General features: G+C 61.7%; 1 protein-coding gene across 13 annotated transcripts in view; it reads right to left on the bottom strand.

Annotated features, from left to right (window-relative positions):
* The window catches only part of TNS1 (tensin 1), a 79,058-nt gene that overhangs the window by 41,863 nt on the left and 18,016 nt on the right, over positions 1-19,179 (bottom strand). For 4 of the 13 annotated variants that reach the window (XM_064514772.1, XM_064514764.1, XM_064514767.1 and 1 more), the window contains 14 exons: positions 14,625-14,663; positions 11,886-11,927; positions 8,454-8,503; positions 7,730-7,901; positions 7,307-7,357; positions 6,585-6,707; positions 5,982-6,046; positions 5,745-5,828; positions 5,493-5,605; positions 4,731-4,791; positions 3,023-3,098; positions 2,707-2,836; positions 2,008-2,073; positions 1,108-1,269 (listed from right to left, as the gene is read on the bottom strand). In XM_064514772.1, coding sequence (XP_064370842.1) covers positions 1,108-1,269; positions 2,008-2,073; positions 2,707-2,836; positions 3,023-3,098; positions 4,731-4,791; positions 5,493-5,605; positions 5,745-5,828; positions 5,982-6,046; positions 6,585-6,707; positions 7,307-7,357; positions 7,730-7,901; positions 8,454-8,503; positions 11,886-11,927; positions 14,625-14,663 — 1,234 coding nt within the window. Of the gene's footprint in view, positions 1-1,107; positions 1,270-2,007; positions 2,074-2,706; positions 2,837-3,022; positions 3,099-4,730; positions 4,792-5,492; positions 5,606-5,744; positions 5,829-5,981; positions 6,047-6,584; positions 6,708-7,306; positions 7,358-7,729; positions 7,902-8,453; positions 8,504-11,885; positions 11,928-14,624; positions 14,664-15,569; positions 15,625-18,816; positions 19,030-19,179 lie in introns of those variants that run through there. The other 9 variants (XM_026095359.2, XM_064514762.1, XM_064514761.1 and 6 more) reach the window with 5 other exon arrangements.

Here is a 19,179-nt window from a genome sequence, read left to right on the forward strand (position 1 = left end):
AAGTTCAAGCATCTGTCCGGCCACAGGTGGTTTCCCAGCCGGGACGCAGGCCCACCCCACCTCGACATGAACGTACGCTCTGTCCCTGGCAAGCGGGCGAAGGCGATCGGCTCACGCCATCCAAGCGGGTGCTCAAGAGTTTCCCGGGCTCCGAGTGACAGCACAGGCCCTCCGGTGCTAGCAAGGAGTCCTTACCCCCAAGGGAAACTGAGGCACGGCTATGTCCCGCGACTTTGCCACGCTGGCACCACAAGAAAGGAGTTGGGAGACACAATGGTCCCAGCTGGCCATTCTGAGGCCAGCTCCCGGCTCCCAAAAGAGGTTTTTAGTGGGGCTGGGATCTTGATGTGGTTTCCCAAAGCCTTGGGAGCAAGTGGCATGTGAACCAGGGCTAGATCCTGCTCTGCACAAACAGGACTGTGCGAGCAGGAGCACCGAGAGAAGAGCCCAAGCTCCCAGCCACCGCAGGGGCAGAGAAGTCAGTAAGAGCTTCCCACCCGAGCTCAGTACCTCTCCTTGGCACCACCTCAGAGCATCTCTACCAGGGTTCGTTATTCCCTCTGCCCCAGTCATTTAGAGATCTCCAGTTCCCCTTCGCTCCATCTGTGCTGTGGCCTGAGGGAGACATGGCCAGACTGGATCGCCCAGCTGGCCTACGGGCGCTGGAGGAGTCTTGGGAGAACACATGGGTTTACCCAGATGCCAGCATCCCGGTGCAGCCCCGCTCGTGTGAGAAACCCGGCTGGAACAGATGGGGGCACTGCAGGAACCCGGCCAGACCTGGGCTGGTGACAACCCCGGGCACCGTATCCTGCCTTGCCTCCATGAACCTGCCCTCGGGGCTCTATGTCCCGTGACGGGGGTCCCTGCAGGCTTGAGGGCAGCAATTTTGCTCACCTGCCTGTCCCCAGTTAGCAGGACAGGTCCCTTGGCAACGTTCCCCCCCCCCAGCAGTGGTTGCGTCCCCCCAGCTTTGCTGCCTGCCAGTTTCTCCTTCTCCCAGCAAAGGAGGGTGGATGTCCACAGGGACCCTTTTGCCATATTCATCTCCCCAGGAGCAGGACAGGAACCTGCAGATTACCCCCACGAACCATCCACAGCCCTAACCTTTCTCCAGGGGTTTGCCAGCCAGGGGCGGCTCGGCCCAGGAGCCCTCCACACTGTCCTCACGCTGGATGTTGAAATTCTCATAGGAATCCCACCGGATGAGCGGGTCGGATGTGTTGTAGTCCACGGAGACACTGGGCCCATTCTCCAGGTGCTCCATGCCTGGGAAGATGAGGGACGGTCAGTCAGGGTGAATGCAGAGCTGGTATGGATGGGATGGGGAGAAGAGATGGAGAAGAGGTGCAGGCAAGGGAAAGAGGGGCAGTGTCACAGGATAAAGCAGGACAGTCATGTATTGGCCCTTCTGCAGGATTTGGCACCCCGTGATGGCAGGAGATGCTTCACGGGACCGGACGGGGCAGGCAGTGAAAGGGGGCACGGCCAGGCAGAGAGGGCAGGAGAGCGTCCAGGGCAGTGAAAAGGAACAGGGAGGCCGAGGGATGGGATGGGGGAAAGTCCATCACGACACACAGACAAGGTGTACAGGGCTGGCTGAGGTTTTGGGCTTGCCTAGGGACAGACAGAGGGGCCCACAGCAAGCATGCCTAGTGCTGGAATTGTTGGGGGGGGGGGGGGGGAGTCCGTCCCCAAGTGCCCCTTCCCTCTCTCCCAGGCCAGCAAGTGTCCCAGCCATGCAGCTTCCCCAGGGAGGTGAGCCAGGGCTCCAGGGCACCCCTGGGCGCTCTCAGAGCAGTGTTGGTGCCTGGCACCAAGGCCCCCCCGGTGATTAGGGGGCTGCAAACCAGGCGGGGGGATGAAGCAGGAACAGCAAGGGCCAGAGATGGGGGAGGAGGGTGGCAGGGTGCTGGGAAGGGTGTTGGGGGTGCGGGGAAGAAGGAGAAGGGGGCCAGCATCCAGCCTACCCAACCCCTGCGGCAGCGCAGGGGGAGCCAGCCGTACCTTGGATCTTCTCGGGACCATAGGAGAACACAAACTCCACCTTCCCATACTCAGGGAAGCGATCATCTGGGAGAGAGAGAGCAGAGCAAGGGGACCATCTCCGTCTGTCCCTCTGACAGCATCCACATGACCACCCCAAACACATTCAGAGCACAGGGCACTGCCCCAGCCAGCTCAAGAAGCTCGAGGAGCTGGTGTGAGATATCCCAGCATGGGGCAGTGCCCCAGGCCTCCAAGCCAAGAGCTGGGCAGGATACAGACCCGGCGATAGCAGCATGGAGCATCTCAGCTCAGAAACAACCACAAGGCAACCCCTCCTTATCAGTACCAGATCTGGGCAATGAAGGGGATGATGACATCGCCTGTCCCCAAGTGGCACCACACCCTATGGAGTAGGAGCATGTCCTTCTTCACCTCTACCATGCCAGTGCAAAGAGGTAACACCTGCCCATCATCAAAGCCCTCCCTGACCCTGGTGCATGAGCAACAGAGAGAAAAGCTGGTCTCAGGGCCAGCCTCCTTAGCAGGGATGGTCTTTCCTGGGTCTGTGAGCTTCACTGGAGAGGAGTTGGGGCTGCCCTCCCCATCCATGGGTGCCCAGAAATCCCAGCAGCGGGAGCAGCATCACAGCTGCAGAAGCATGGAACTGGGAGAAGGGAGTTCACAGGAGGAAGATGCTGCGGAGACAGGCATGGTTACCTCTAAATGCTTCGTCCAGATCCTCCTTGCCAAACACGATGTCGAGGTCATGCACGGCGCACGTGTGGAACTGCACGCGAAAAATCACATCGCGGGTCGGGCTGCGAAACTTTTTGTGATAGCATTTCAGCTGCGGAGAGGAGGGGGGACAGGCCATGAAGACTTGCTAACCCCTATGAGCCCCCAGAGCTGGGCAGGAGAGGAGCCCCAGGACCCTCAAGTGGAGCCAGGATGCTCCAAGCCCTGAGGCCCCCTGGTCCACCAGCTGCCTGGGGCTCCCTGCATGGGAAGCTGGGCTGGGGACGAGGCTCCTTACCAAGATATCACCCTTGAGGAGTAGGCCGGGCTCAATGGTGATGCAGATGCCTGTTTGGCTGTCCCCTTGCACATTGCTGTGGAGAGGGATGGCAGGAGGACATGAGCACTGGGCAGAGACAGAGCAGGGAGCAGCCACAGCTGGAGACGGGAAAGCGCCCCCCACAGCACCCATCACTGCCTCCACCAGCCCCTTCCACCCAAAATAAGCTGGGAAAGGCCCTCAGGAAAGGCTCAAAGCATGCAGTTGGTTTTCCTGGTGATAGAGGAGGGTCCTGTCCCCCATCCCAAGGGGCACCTCAATCCCAGGGGGAGGCAGACAGGAGAGAGAAACTGAGGCACAGAGACAGCTTGATAAGGGTGCCAAAATCCTGGGTCAGAGGGTTTGACTGGGGCATGAACAACAGGGCTAAGTTATCATGCCATCCATTCTGCTCCCATGTTTCAAGCGGCACAGGGGACAGGGAGGGAGAGGTCTCAGGGGAAGGTCTCTTCTCTACCTCGGTTTCCCTGCCGAAAGCGCTCCTCTCCCCGGTGTGCCAGGGAGATGCCTGTGAGTGGTGGCATCAGTGTTTGGCAATGGGGGACAAGCGCGGGGGACGAGGGAAGAAGGGAGTAGGATTTCACAGGCAAGATAAACCTGGAGTTTGTTACCAGCGTCCCATAAAAAGCTTGAAGGCGAGGCCAGGATGGCAGTAAATCTCAGCTAATGGGGACGCCCAGCCGGCCGGGAAGAGAGTTCCCAGTTCAGGGGGTGAGGCGGGAATACCCCAAAGATGAGGGGCTTTGCTCCCTCACAAGAGGGCTCAGCCACAGGCTGGACATGGGGCCAGGAGCCAGGGGAACCCAGGCTGGGACACGGCCCCAGTACTGTGTCTGGAGAAACCAGCTCCTGCTTTGCCTTTGACAGCGCTCGCTCCCGGGGGCCCCAGTCCTGGCAGGGTCAGGGAGACCCCAGTGGGTGCATAAGCTGGCTCAGGGTGCTCATGTTGGAGAATGGGGTCAGGGTAAACTGTGGGGAGGTTAATTTGGCAGAGGGAACCCTTTTTTGAGAGAAAAAAAAACAATTTAGAGGGGCTGCGGGGAAGATGCTCTTCACAACCCCTTTTCCCCAAGCTACTCTGTAACACGAAGGATGGGGACACAGGCTCCGGGGGCAGGCAGGTTTCAGCCCTATCGGGTACACGGGGGTACCCTGGGGAGGGAGAAACAGTACTGGGAAAGTGTGTCTCAGGAGAGTGTGCTTGTGACCACGATGCGACAGGGAGACGAGGGGTTTAAGCACTGATCAAAGCTCTCCTGGCAGGAGGAGCAGCTCTTTGGCCAGAGAGAAAAGAAACGCCTCCATTCCCAAGGGAGGGAGAGGTGTCCCCCGTCCCCTGCTCCCTGCCTGGGACAACCAGCCCCAGGCTCCGCACAGCCCCAGGCTCCCTCTGCCGATACACAGAGTCACTACAGCCCTCCCAGCAGGAGGGCCCAGTCCAGCCCAGTATAGCCCAGCACGGCCAGTCATTGCCTTCCAGGAAAGGGGAGCCCTCATTTCAGTTCCCACCAGCCCTGGCACAACAAATGCACTGAGCACGGGGCAGAGGACTGGGGACTTGGCCTTGAATCTCTCCATCTGCCGCCTCGCAAAAGCCCCCGTGAGCTGGGCAAGGAGGGTAGCACCCCGGGGCCCTGTGCAGGGAAGAGAGAGAGGAGATAGTTACTAGATCCCCGAGGTGTAGACGGGCTGCATGGCCTGGTAGATTTTCAGGAAGGGCCGACAACCTGGAAGACATCAATGAAGGGAGAGAAGGCGCCTTGTTAGCCGGCAGGGCGGAGGGGCCAGGGCAGGGATTAGTCACGGGGTAGAAATCCAAACAGCACGGGAGCCAAGGCAAACAGCCACTCCCCGCCTCGGCCAGGCAGCATCTGCGAGGGAGCCAGCTGCGGGCAACATCTGGAACAGCAACGGGGAGGTGAGATGGGCCAAAAGGGATGCTCCAAGGCTGGATGGGGCTGGAAGTCGGGGGGAAAGGGGGAAGCCAGGACCCCTTACAGCCCAGCTGGGTCCTATGGGACCTGTGCCAAAGGCTGGGCTGGTGATGGAGGTAGGATAGAGCTTGCTCAGTCCCTGAGCTAGAGACCCTTTCTCGGTGCCCTGGTGGGAAGTGGCACCAGGCAGGGCACCCCAGTTTGGTACCGTCCTCCAAAAAACCATCAGAAAAGCCTCCTCACTGCACAGCTCTGACTGCTGCCCAGCACTGAGAGCCCCAGCACAGGAGTGCCCCCAGGGGAGGCACTGTGGGAAAAGGCTCATGCCTTGCTACTAGGAGTAATCAGTCCCAAAGGTGGAAAGGGAGGAAAGGATTCAAATTGCCCAGGGAATTATGGAAAAAAAACCCTCTTAGTAAACAAGCAGCCCAGCAGCATGGAGCAGTGGTTAGGTCATGGGAGCCAGGGTGGAGGGAAGGCTCGGGAGCACCTACCGCCTTTCGACTCGAAGTTGGGGATGCCATGCATGATGACGTGGTGGAGGAAGAGAGGTTTGTTGTTCATCTTGATGGTGCCGGACAGGAGGCCGCTGAAGTAATGGATGTACCTAGAGTGGGGACAGGCAGGTTGGGGCAGGACCCACAGTGGAACAGCCCCATCAGCTTGCACGCAACCGCCCCGTGGAGCCCCCGCTACACCTTGGCCAAGGGGGCAAAACCCAGGCTGCAATGCGCCCCAGGACACACCTCTTCTGCGAGGGCTGTCCCACTGGCACCACCTTGTCCTCGTAGAAGCGCTTCATGGCAAACCTGTCCAGAGCCTGGTCCGCACTGCGGGAACGAAAGAGCACATGAGGGGAAGGAAGCCCTCGGCACCTGGCACCGCCTCGACGCAGCACCAGCTGGGGCTGCAGGAGACTGGGAGAGGGCTGAAGCGCAGTGGTGGGCTGCAGGCAGAGATGCAGCCCCCGGGGCCCGTCTCACCTGGCTGAGATGTTGCTGTAGTGCATGTAGGCAGCCACCACAACGCCCAGCCGGCCACGATTCCCCTGCGGGCACACAGCGAAGGGGAGTCATGGGGGTGGCAACGCATGTGAGCACCCAGGCACGGCTGCCCTGCACGTGGGCGCGTGCACGCCAGCCTCTGCATACACACTGCGCACATGCCAACTCCTGTGTGCACACACCATGCACGTGCCAACCTCTGCCTATGATCACACCACCCCCTATATACAAACACTGCATACGTGCTGACTCCCCTGCATACGTCACACCAACCCCTTCCACATATATCAAACACACACTGTGCACCCAACAACCCCACAGACACACTGAGCTGCATGCACCCCCAACCGCTATACGCACACCATGCCACACACACACCCTGACCCCTATAGCCACGCACCCATCCACATGTGCACCCTGACCCCTACATACACACACACCAACACCCCCCCCCCAAACCAAGCACATAACCCTGCACCTGCCAACCCCTGCGGCTGCTCATCCTCATCCCCGTGGGCACCCAACACCCACACACCCCCAGCTCCCCATCATCACGCACCCCTGGGACAGGGCCCAGCCCACCTTGTTGTGCAGCACCACCACGTTGTGAGGCGCGGCGCTGAGCCACGTGTCCATGGCTTTGCAAATGCTGCAGATCTTCTCCAGCGCAGGGGTGTGCAGGTCAGGCCACCCGAAATCCAGCACCTGTGCAGGAAGGGGAGCAACAGGGGCGGGGTGTCATACCCATGCCTCACTGTGCCCCCTCTACAGCCCCCCTGCCTGCTGGTGTGCAAAGCCCAGAGCAGGTATCCAGGGTGGGCAAAGTGGGGAAATGCCACAACATTGCTCTGAAATGCTCCTCCAAGCCTCTCCGCCAGACCTGCACCCCACTGCCATGAGGGGGGGCACCCAGCCCTGGGCGGGGGGGTCTGTCAGAGGGGCTCCAGATCTCAGCACCCTGTGGGTCACCCACAGCTTGGCTGCCTCAGGCTCCCCTACATTCACCTGAACGGGGATAACGCTTTAGGGGGAATCAAGGGGAAGTCACCAGGAAGCCCCAGCAGCTGGGTTTGGGCCAGTGGGTGTTGAGCTGAGACCTGGCAAACTCATCAGAAAGTCCTGTGCTTTCCTCCAGGCTGTCACCCCCCTTCCCCCTATGCCAGTGGGGTGGAGTAAATAGGATGGATGTTCCTCCCCTGAACAGCTTGCAACAGGGAGCAGAGCCTAGAGGCAGCTCTCCCTCCCCTCCCCTGAGCCCTCCAAACCCTCCACCAGCCCCCCTGCTCTCCACAAGTGCAACCCACCTTGGGGTGAAGTTTGTTGATGTCATGTCTCCGCTCAGAGAGATTAAAAAGCTGTGGGGAAGAGAAAAGCCAGGGTCAGGGGACACCTTCCTCCCCCTGCCGTTGTCACCCTGCCACCTCTTCCTCACCCCAAAGCCTCTCCAAACCCCCCACAAGAGGCTTCCTGGGACATGTTAACATGGGGAACACCTTGGGCACCACAACAGCCCAAAATTCCCACAGAGTCCAAAACAGACTGGAAAACTTCAAGGAAGAAAAATGCATTTGTGCCGGTGCAAAGACCCCCCTCTCCGGCTCCGAGCACTGGAGTTGAGACCAGCAGAAGGTGAGGATGCAGGATCCCAGCCCCTGCAGCACCTTGTCCCCGGGCCAGAGCGTCCCAGCCCCCTCCCCAGCCTTGCCAGAGCCAGCTGTGCCCCTCACCACGTAGCTGTCCCCATGCTTGGATCTCAGCATGTGGGCCACCTCCCGGAGGTTGCTGTGGAGGTTGTGCTCCTCGGCTGCGCTGGGGTAGGAGACAGCAATGATCCGCTCCGTGATGTACACCAGGTCCAGCTCGCAGCTGCTCTCCATGGCCGCAGTCACGCTCATGCTCCTGCGCAAGAGAGGGGGCCGTGATCAGGACGCAGCGTGGAGGAGGGGACATGGGTGACCATCCCAATCCTGCACAGCTCTTTGGGTTAAGTGACATGGGCTGGGACATGTGGGGACACAGTGGCAGGGCATTTCCCATTCCAAGGGCAGGTGCAGACGGCTTTGCCCTGGCCTCGGAGAACACCCCTGCCTCAAGACAGCCCTGTTGGGGTGCAGCTGTGGGGACCCCGGGTTGGGGACAGTGTGTTGGCAGCCCATCTGGCCCATCTGGAGAAGGCAAATATGAGGTGTGGCCAGGCAGGACAGAGTTTATCACCAGAGGGGGAAACTGAGGCACAGAAGCCTCCTACCTGCAGCAGAGCTGGGCACAAGCCACCCCACATGCAGCACCCCTACTCTGAGCTCCAGCCAGCAGGTCACACTGTCCCTGCCATGCACTCCCGTCCCCACGCGGTTTGCTGGGTCCCCTGCAGCCCTCTCTGGAGGGCCCACGAGGAGCCGCTGTCCCTGGCAGCCGTCATGGCCCTGGAAAGGGGCAGGCGCTGAGGCTTACCTGGATGTTTTGCGGCGTGACTGCCCGCTCCTGGGGGATTTGGTGGCATCCTAAAGGATGAGAGAGGAAAAACGAGTCACTGCCACAGGAGCCAGCCAGCGCTGTCACCTACTGCGCCAACCCTGCCTCGGCCCCAAAACCCACGTGCCACTGCTCCAGGAATCTCCACAGCACCCCACAGCACCGTGGCCCGATCACATCGGAAAGGCATCCTTCTGCTTTCCTCCTCAGCCCCTCGCCGGCCACACAAACGGCACAACACTGTCCCCATGAACGCAGCACAAGATGCTAAATGTTGCAATAGCACCTAGTGTCACAGCAGTCCCAGTAGAGCCAGGTGTCACGACGCTGCTGGAGCATCTCCTCCCCAACGCTGCGCTACACGCCGCAACGCCCCCAAAGTGTCGCTGTCTCCAAAACGCATCGTGACTCTGCCGAGCATCCTGGCGGCACCAAAGACCCCGATGGTGCTGCTCTTCCCCTACAGCCACGGGGACCAAACCCAGCTCACATGGCTCAGCCAAGCTGGGCCAGCGCATTGGCACAGACACGGTCGCAGAGGGCCTTTGAGGAGGGCACGGCTGGCAGGGAGACAGTCTTGAGCACGTCTCGAGTTCCTCTGGTCTCAGCCAGCCGTTGTGCTTGCACACCTGGCCTGACAGAGCAGCTTTGTACCTGCCTGGCACCGAGTGAAGGGGCAGGTTACAGCCTGGCAGGAAACGCTCGCTGCCTGAGCAGCGGCGAGGAGCCAGCGAGGCACGGCGGTTTGCTTTGGCCAGGGCGCTGCAGAGCCCAACACCGGGAGGAAATGTTTGAGCTCTCAGAGCAGGAAACTTCTATTTATGCATGTTCTCCGGCCTCAAGAATTTCATCTGCAGCCGGTTTGTTCGGTGACTTTGTGACCTCAGCCGAAAAACAAAGCAGGGTTTCCAAAAAAAACCGCTAAGGAAAAACACACTCACACCTCATTAGTTTTAGTATCTCCAGCTAACAAGCAGGAGTCATTTAAAGGCTCGTCTTGCACGGGCAGCACATCCCAATCCCCCAGAAGGATCCAAACCTGGTTAAACCAGATAGGTGCCTCTCAGCTGGCTCCCATGGGTGCCTCTTCCATCAGTGCAGCACCCCCTGAGCTGCAGGACTCACTGCCACCACCGGCAGGGCTGCAATGCAGCTGCTTCGGAGTGCAGCGTGGCAGCGGAGCCACGCAACCAGCACACGGGAGTGCGGGAGGCGACGGGACAAGGTGGGAGAGAGATCCACAGCATCCTTCCCCCATCATCTCTCACCCAGCATGGTCCCTGGCTCCACATCAGAGCCTCAGCCTGGGGCTGGTTTTCCCGTGTGCAGCCAGCGTCACTCCCTGCAGTGGCTCCTGCTTTCCATCAGCCGCACGTTCCCCTTTCAAGGTCAGGCCGCCCAGTGGAGCAGAGCCCCGGCGGAGCACAGCTCGGCAGCCTGCAGGGCCTAGGAGCTGATCCTGCCAAGATCCTGTCGGCCCGGGAGAGCCGACATCCTCCCTGCCCAAGTGAAAGTGGTGCCGGGGGACGGCGTCCCCGTCCGAGTGCCTGGGGGGGTTCAGATGCCAGCAATGATCCCCCCTCCCAAGGGCTCCCCATGGCGCCCCAAGTGCCCTGCTCACCCCAGAGGTCCCCTAGCCAGGTGGGGGGCAAAAAAGGAGTTAAAAAACAGCAAAAAGGGAGGGTAAAACCTCCTCAAGCAGAATCAGGATACTTGGAGGGGCAACCTTGAATTTGAAAGTGGGCTAGTCCCCATGTCACGGGTGGCCAGGAGAGGCTCCCTGCCATGGGCCATGCTCTGCCCTAAGCCCTCACAATAGGAGACATCTGGGGTCTCTACCATGCACCTGTCCATCCAGCAGAGCACCACGAGCCCCCTTTGCCCCACGCGGCTGGAGCAGGGTCCTAAGACACAGCCTTACATGACAGAAATGACAAAGGGAAACTGGGAATGCTCCCCTCTCCCAGCTGGGGAAACTGAGGCACAGCAGAGCAAGCAAGGCTGGGACACAAGAGCCCCTCTCCACCCCGCCTGCCCCCCGTGCCACCGCGAGCCGACCCCACACGTGCAAATGGGGCCCACCTCCCCGTGCTCGCCCTACCTTGGCCATGCCGAGACCCTTGCTAATCCACTTCCAGGGCATGGCGGCTCTGCTCCCGGCACCCACCCAGCCCGGAGCAGCACGCGGCCAGACCCCTCCGACAGCCCGTCACCCACCCCGGCACAAGCCCCCAGGCTCAGCCATGTGGGCACATGGGCCGGCCCTGGTCCCTCCCTGCTCTAACCACAGCCGCGCTCCCGTCCCCGCAGCCAGCCCCTACACGAGGAAGAGTCAGGCAGCGATCAGCTGATAGGAATAAGCACTCGTGTTATTAAACACTGGCAGGGCTAAAGAGACACTGTAGAGATCCCCTCCAGAGCAGACACCCTAGGACACATGGTCCCACTCAAACCAGTATGTCCCCAGTGTGGTCTGGCACAAGGAAGGTTGGATCAGACTGGTCCCAGGCCCAGTTTTGACCAGTGCCAGGGACTTTGGGAGAAAGACCCCTCTAGCGCCATCAGGCATTGGTGTCCCACCCCTGGCCATCTCAACATGTCCCCAGGCTCTAGGCACCATCTGAAAACCACAGATCCCATCCAGCTCCAGCTTCCAGAAAGGGCAATCTTAGCCACAAGAAAGCATGGAGAAATGTCAGAAACCTCCCCCAAAAAGAGTAAAGGCAGCAAAGGGGGTCCCTGACACCCCATTGGGTTTTTCAAGCTCTGAGTGCTCTTCCTCCAGCTTGGAGAGGGCCAGAAACATGCCTGGACTGCCAAAGGGATGGAGCGAAGCTGGTCCGTAGGCAAGGAGGGCTCTCAGCTCCTCTTCCTCACAGGAACCATTCTCCCTGTATCCTGGTTGGGGATCTGCTCCATCCCTCTGGTCCCAGCTCCGGTGTGCATGGAGGCACGGCGAGCCAGCTGTGGGGCAGGGGGAAGCTGTCTGCATTGACTTTGGCAGGGCATTTGTCTACACTGTCTTAGCAACTTCATGTCCTCAGATTAAATAACATCTCCCCAGCTCTTGGACAGGAAAGTCGGCTTTGCAGCAAAAGCCCCAGCCTCCTCCAGGGCCCCCACTCAGCTCCAACACTGCCTCTTTCAGTGACCCTGGGCACTTCTCTCAGCCTTCAACTCAGCCCTCATCACAACCAGGGTCATTCGCTGGGAGGGCAGAGGGTCTGGGGGGTCTCAGCAGGGTTGGGGGGCCACAAGGGTCTCAATAGAGGCAGACCGAGGGATTTAAGCTGCAGGTGTCCCTTGGGGGCTTGTGGCAATGAAACAAGCACGAATGACTCCCAGTAACATCTTGAGGTTGAGACCAGCCTCCACAGCTTCCCAGCAAAGGCCCAGGGGTGTAACACTTACCAGGGTGTCTACCTGCTTCGTGATGCTCTCCCCCTGGGACGGCTGCAGCAGACAGGCGAGAGGAAGGAGAAGGCGAGAAAAAGGAGAGAGAAAGAGGGAGAGAGAGATTGAGAGGCACACGCACACACACACACACACACACACACACACACACACACACACACACACACACACACACACACACACACACACACACGGAGTGAAGGCTGGGTTTGAAAGTTCCCCCTGGCTATTTCTGGCCCTTCCTAGGAAATGCTCCATGGTCCCATTTCCTTCCCTGCCTGGGTCCCTGTGGGAAGGATGTGTCCGTTCTTCCTAAAGGTCAGGAATCCCTCGAAACCCAAGCGCAGAGCCGGGGCGACTCGGAGCCCTGCTTGGGTACCAAAAGCGCTGCCATCCGGCCACGCGGCAGCAGCCACCTCCCTGCACGGGACCGCTGTCACGCTGGAGCAGATGGAGAGCACTTGGCCGAGCCCTGCACCCACTCTGCGACAGGCACCTGGCGCTCCTGGCACCTCCGCGATCCCTTCTGGATCCTCCATCGCCAGACCCCACAGTCATGTCCCCCTCCCAGACCCCAAAAAGCAGCTGGGGGCTCCCAAACCCTCAATGTTTGATGCTTTCCATGTCCCTCCTCCAAGACCTGGCTGCAGCAGGGCCCCAGTGCACTGCAGTGATTTGCAACCAGAAAACCAGCCCCCGGCCATGGCCGTGCCCCTCGCCGGGTGCTGGGCGTTGCAGGCCACGAAGCGTCTCAGTAAACAACAGAGCGAGTCCTGCGCAGCCGCACACCCAGTGGGGCCGCAGGCCGCTGCCAGACGCAGCTCCTGCAGATAAACCCGGCTCCCCCAGGGCTTGCAAACATCTCAGGGCCTTCTCACCTTGACCCCACGGCCACCAACGGGTGCTGGACAAGGAGAGAGATGGTCTGAGAGAGGAAGAAAGGGGCAAAATGTGGTGAAATGTCTCCTGTGGAGACAGACAGCTTTGAAAAGGGGTTGGGGAGAGGAGTAAACCTCCCAGGGTGGGGGAGAGCAACCAGTCCTCGAATTTAGGGGGCAGGGGAGGCCCCATGGCTGGAAGGCTTGGGGACGGTACAGCAAGGGGACCCAGCTCGGTGGCTCCCGGGGGACTCGGTCCTGGGACCAGGGGAATGGAGGGGGCCCCTGAGACCGGTCTGTGCCCTCCTGCTCCCATCCCAGAAGCCAGGCGAGCGGGGCAGGGGCTGCCATTTCCAGCCCATGGGACAAGACAAACCCCTTTCGATTTCCTCCCAAAGCCACAGTAACGGTCCCAGCTCGGAGCCAACATGTTTTTGCCAGTGATAAGTGCCGCAGGGCGAGCACCAAGGCTGGCAGGCACGGGCAAGGGAGGGGGTGCGCACAGAGATTAAACCCGGGCAGATAACCGCAGCGAGCTGCCGGTGGCAGGCAGCGCGCTCCCGTGCTCTCGTGTTTGCGTTCACGCGCTGCTCTCATGAGCTTGCACAGGGCCGCACCAAGCCTCTGCAGGGCCCCGGGTGCACACACGCACCCTTCACGAGTGTCCTGGTCACAGCAAAGGCATTCAAGGGCAAAAAGCCAAAATAGGGCTAGGCAGTCACATAAACCCGCTCCACCTAGGGGCGATCTCTGCCTGGCTACCGGGTGCCCAGCCTTGGGTGCTTCACGGGACACAGCCACCCCCCTGCACTGCAAGGCTGCTGGCAGCCGAGCCAGGAGCCGAAATCCTGCCACAGCCTCCGCTCCCCTGCGCCTGCCCCAGCACGCAGAGGCCTTGGCATGTGCCTGGAGCAAAAGGAAAGAGCCGCCGTGCCAGCCCCAGGTGCTGCACTTCTCGCCCCGGCGGGCACAGCCAGGCTGGGCACGGGGCAGCCGGCAGCCCCGCCGGGCCCTGCAGCGAGACGCTGCCCCCAGGCACTACCCTGCACCCACCCCAAACCTCTGCCTCCGGCACGGACCCCCCCCGCGCTCTCGCCCCGGGGCCAACCCACTGCCCCGCCACCCCCAAAGCCCTGCTGCTCTCCACATCAGCGTGGGGAGAGCCCAGCTCGGGGCAGGGAAACACAGCCACCAGCCCAGCGCCCCACGACCATCCTTGCCCAGGGACGCCCAGCTGTTTTCGCCATTCCCTGCATCCGGAGCGGACGGGTGGGACGGGTTGTGTGTTACCCCAGAGGCTCCCAGCCTCCGTCCAGCCCCGTGTGCTTCCGGCCACTCGTTAAAGATCCCCAGGAGGGACAAAACAAAGGGGCGACAATAACAAGGGATGCTAACGTGCAGCCTTGGGCGCCTAGAGCCAAAGACACATCTGGCAGAGTCATCTCCGGGCATGCAAGAAACAGTCCTGGCTCCAGCTCAGGGAGGGGAGGCCATCAGCTCCCTCAGCTCCGGGGGACGCCAGAGCCCAAACAGGGTCCCGTCCTGTCCAGAGGAACCGCGCAAGCCCCTTTTCCCAGAAAGCCCCAGCTCTGGGAGTCCCAGGACGGCTGGGCTGACCTGCTCGTGCTCCTCAGATGTGGGGTGCCCCACAGCCCAGCAATGCTGTGGGGCACGGCGCCTGAATCAGCGCATGATGTTAAGCCCCCAACGGGACCCCAGCGCTGCTGTTCGGGGAGACACAGGGACTCAAACCCTGCAGCCCCCAAGGCCAGCGCAGAGCCGGGGTCTGTCCCCGTCCATCAGGCCCAGAGGCTGCGCATGCGCCTGCACGCACGCAGGGCCGGCAGCGCTCACTTACCAGCTCATAGCTGACAGCGGGGGAGCACGGGCTCGCGGCCTGCAAGGAAGCAGAAAAAGGGCAGGAATTAGTCCCCGTCGCCTCGCTGCCAAGCAGAGAGCGTGGGAAGGGGCCTGGCTGCAGCATCCCCCATGCAAGCTCCGGGCCAGGAGGAGGAAGCGGCAGGAGGACCAGGCAGCTTGTGCCACCCCCGGGGAAGCTTCCCGAGGACGAGGCTGGGCTCTGCTCTGGCAATGCCATGCCTCCTCGGCCGGGGAGCCAGGGGCGAGTGGGCACGGCCAGCCTCAGCCCTGCATGGGGCAGATGGGCACGGCGTGGCACAGCGCGGCAGCCTGATGCCAGGAGCAAATCCAAGCTCCTGGAAAAAAAACTGGAACAAAACCCTGCCCGGCCTCGTGAGCTCTTCTACAGACGCCAGCTGAACAGCTCAGCTATTGTTACCTTAATTACCAGTGGCAATTACTGACAATTAACCTTGGGTTTTGCGTGCACCCCAGTCCGCCGGCAACCAGCAGCATGCTGTGGTGGGAGAGGCAGTGCCTTGCTTTTCAGGGGCACCAGGGACAGCCGCTACAGCCCCATGGCTCAGCGGAGGCGCAGAGAAGCTGGTGGTGACCAGAAGCTGTGATCTGGCACACTCGTCCCCGCCAAGCCCCCACCGTGCGACCCCATGGGCGGCAAACCCCAGCAAGCCATCCCCTGCCGCTTCCCAAGCCCCGATGCACCGAGCCAACGTGCTCAGCTGCCAGGTGCTGCTCAGAGGCTGATCCCCCACCTCGGAGCAGGGGCCTCCTGCACCCCACACAGCCTCCCCTGATGGGGGACGAGCAGGTTTCACCCCATCCCATCCCGCTCGGAGCATCCCGATCCCACCCTGTCCCTGTCCCCGCACTGCGGTGCCTGAAGCCCATCCTTTCCCCGGCCGCCCGACCGTACCCATCCCACCTCCGTGTTTTGTTCAGGGGTTCCTCCTCCTCCTCCCGCTCCCTTCCCCTGCGCATTATTATTATGATTTTATTCTAATGCAGAAACACTTCCATAAAAGGCCCCTTTCCCTGCCCTGCGGCGCTGGCCCCGCGCCAGCCTCCCTGGAATGTTCTCCGGCGGCGAGCTGCCTCGGCCGGGGCCAGGCCGGGGCCGGCGAGCACCACGCAGCGCCCCGCGCACCCCCACACGCCGCTCATGCAGCCCTCGCCGGGCTCCGCACCGCAGCCCAGGACCTGGCAAGCTCCTCCACCATGAGGATGCTCAAATAAGGCCCCATAAAAGAAGCTCCCTGAGCCCTGGGGGCCACCAAGCCCTGGTGCCCGGGGACCGGGGACGGGGAGCTGCTCAGTCTCCCCTTGCGACACGAAGGCCCTGCGGCAAGGTGGGACCCACACCTAGCTCCTGCTTGCTGCACCAGGAGGTTTGTATGCTACACATGAGATGTTCCTTCAGCTGGAGAAGGACAAAGCTGGGGTTCCTATGGCTGTAGTTTCCTAGCCCAGTGGATTCTCTGATGTCTAATATGGGGTTGTGCTCTCCAGACACCTCTCCTCCCGTTCACAGAAAACACTAACACAGGCTGTATGTCTCTCTACCTTCTCAGAAAGGCAATTTTATGAATCTTGTGGGAACTTAACACTGTTTTAAGCTTTTTCCCCTCTCTCAAGTTTGGCTAAAATGAGCCACTGTGTTCATAGACAAGAGGGAAGACCCTGGCCGCCTTGTAACCGGCTGAGTAGGAGCATCCCTCCTGCTGGGAGGAAGAGGCAGCAAGGGGCTGAGCCTTCAGCCTGGCTTGGTGTGGGGGAGCCTGGCTCTCCCATCCCCTCGCCATCCCCTGCCCCTTGCTGCCAGACCCCAATGCAGCCACCTCCAGGCCTTGGGCCCCTCCGTGCCCAGCTCCAGGCAGGCTCGGTGCCCGCGGGCAGGCAGGCAGGAAGCACGGGCCGACCACAGCCATTTGTTATCCTTCTGCGGGTGATTTACCACCCGGGCTCCGGCAGGGAGGGCGGCTGGGCCGGGAGGGCCGGGGCGCAGAGCAGAGAGCCTGGCAGAAGGAGCTGAGCAGCCCATCTAGGGGGAGAGATGGCTCCCACCTCCCCCTGCCCTGGCTGGGAAAGGGCATGGGAACCTTCCCCGGGAGATATTTTGAGTCCGTCGCCCCCAGAGCTCAAATCAAGACTAAGGGTAGTTTGGGACTCTGTAGGAGCTGGGGGTCACCAAGGGACCCCGCCATGCCCCGGCAGCCGGGGGGGACCCCAAAGCGCAACACGGTGGTACTGCCCCCCCCAGCACCCCTAGAATTGGGGTAGATCACAGGAGATGCTGGGGACAGCACGGGTGACAAGGGCACCGAGACCACGGCAGGGCTCTGCCCCCCCTGCTCGCCAAGAGCCCGGCTCTGCTCTCCTCCTCCTCCCCTTACATGGGGAGCAACAAAAGGCACAAAAACGCCCCAAAAGCCCCCTCAGGGTGGCCAGGCTGCCACGCAGTGGGGCTGCGCAGCCCTCACCCGGCCGGTCTGCCATCCGCGTCGCCCTGCCCTGCTGGCAGGGAACGCTTTGGGTCGGAAAAGGCATTTCACAACAGGGCCCTTCCCGCAAGGCGCAGTGAGCACATCGCCCCAGCTGGGCGGCTCCAGGGCACTGCACCCACACAGCAGGAATCGTCCAAAGCGGCTGTGGTCCCCAGCCCTCTCCTCCCCACCCCCACCGGGGCAGGCAGGGAGCAGGGCAAGCGCCTGGCTCCAAGGGGACCAGTGGGCACCGTGCATGCGCAGCGTGGGCTCACCCGTGGGCCGGGTTAGACCCCCAGCCAGCATCACTGCCCTCCCAAGCCCCCCTGCTCCCGATGGAGGATGACAATGCTGGGAGCACAGAGCTGGCTCCTGCCGCCCTCGAACAGGGAGAAGACAGCGGGGAGGCACCGCAGGATGGCCGCTGCCTGCACCCCCAGGGACTCCGCGCTGGCAGGGCGATGGGACGGTGGCAGGGACACGTGCCCCTCGGCCGGCCTTCGCCACGCCACGCCAGACACAGCGGCCTTTCTTCTCCCGCCGCCGGTGTTTGCATTCCTGCCAGCCGGCTCCCACCGCCGCGACCCCTCCGCCTGGCAGCCCTGCCCAGGAATGCGAGGAACGAGGCGCAGCGGCATCGTCACGGACCCGCCGCCCCCCGCCACCCCCCGGGCCCCCCACGTCGCTGCTCCGCCTTAACGGGCCTTCGCTGGGCGCCCGCTAAACGGAGCTGGTGCTTCCCCTCCCTTTTGCAGCCCGATGTTCAGGTGCCCCTGTCTCCCCGGCCCTGGTACTGCCTGGCTGCTCCCAGCCTCGAGGGCTCGGCACCCCGCAGCCCTGTCTCTCACAAGTGGCAACCCGTAAGCCGCTGCTTTTAAACCTGGGTTTTCCTTGCAGGTGAAGGCCAAGCAGCAAAACCAACACAGCCCAGTTTCCAAGTGAATTAGTATCTGCGGTTGTGGGCCTGTGCGGAGTCTCTGATGTCTTGTAAAGGGTTGGGCACACGCTACAGCCTTCCCAGAGCTGATGGGCTCTGTCTTTTCTATCCAGCTACCAGCTGTCACAACATCTGTGGAAACTTCATATCCTTCAGGTTCCATTCCTCTGCCGAGCTTAAACACCTGGCCAGCCACACCAAAGTCACGGCCCCCCAGAGCCTGCCAACGCATCCCCATGTCAGAGCAAGCCATCAGAGTGGCTCTTCTCCACCAAGCTGCTGCCCTTGGCCCACAGGTGGGGGACCTGCCAGGCCGAGGTGGCCTCTGCGTTCAGGAGCCCCGCATGGATTTTGGCATCGGTTTTACAAGTGACAATTGAAGCTGGAGGGACACATACTGCCCACGCACACCCAGGGATGAGCCAGGACTCCCCCGCAGCAATCACAGCACACCTCTCCCTCCCTCCTTCCCTCCCAAATTTATCCTTCCTCTCCCTCGGGACAGAGCTTGGCACAATAACCCTGCCTGCCTGGCGGCTCTGCAGCGGCAGAGGTACCCAGGTCACCACTGCAGCCCAAGCGCTCCCCCACAGGTCTAGCCCGTGCTCTCCAGAGCTCAGCCGGCTTTGTGCAGCTCCGAGCACGCCGCAGCGCCCAGCCGAGCCGCACGCCCCAGGACCGAGACACCAGGCGCCGAGAGCGAAGCCGCAGGGTGGCAGGGGAGGGACGTGCTCTGCGCCGGGAAGACAAACCTCCGCGGAAGGGCCCGCGATGGGGGAGCAGGCCAGGTCCGTGCAGCACCGAGCATGCGGTGGGCTGGCGCGGCACAGCGCTTTCTCCCGGCTGGGGCCAGGGGAGGCAGCAGAGCCGCCGTGCGCAGGGCGAGGCGAGGGCTGGCCGGCGGCCCACAGCCCTGCCTGCCTGGCTGCCGGTGGGTTATACAGGCCCATCTCTGACGCATATCCCTTCCTTTGGGTGTCGGTTTTTGTTTTTCCCTTCCCCATGAGCTCTGATAAACATTCCTGAGCTGTCCGATATCCGGGCTGGTGCTGACCCTTGCAACGCCAGGACCAGCGGCGCAAGCCAGCGGGCCCTCGTGTGAACCCTGACACGCT

Source organism: Dromaius novaehollandiae, chromosome 7, assembly GCF_036370855.1.
Source record: "Dromaius novaehollandiae isolate bDroNov1 chromosome 7, bDroNov1.hap1, whole genome shotgun sequence".
NCBI lineage: Eukaryota > Metazoa > Chordata > Aves > Casuariiformes > Dromaiidae > Dromaius > Dromaius novaehollandiae.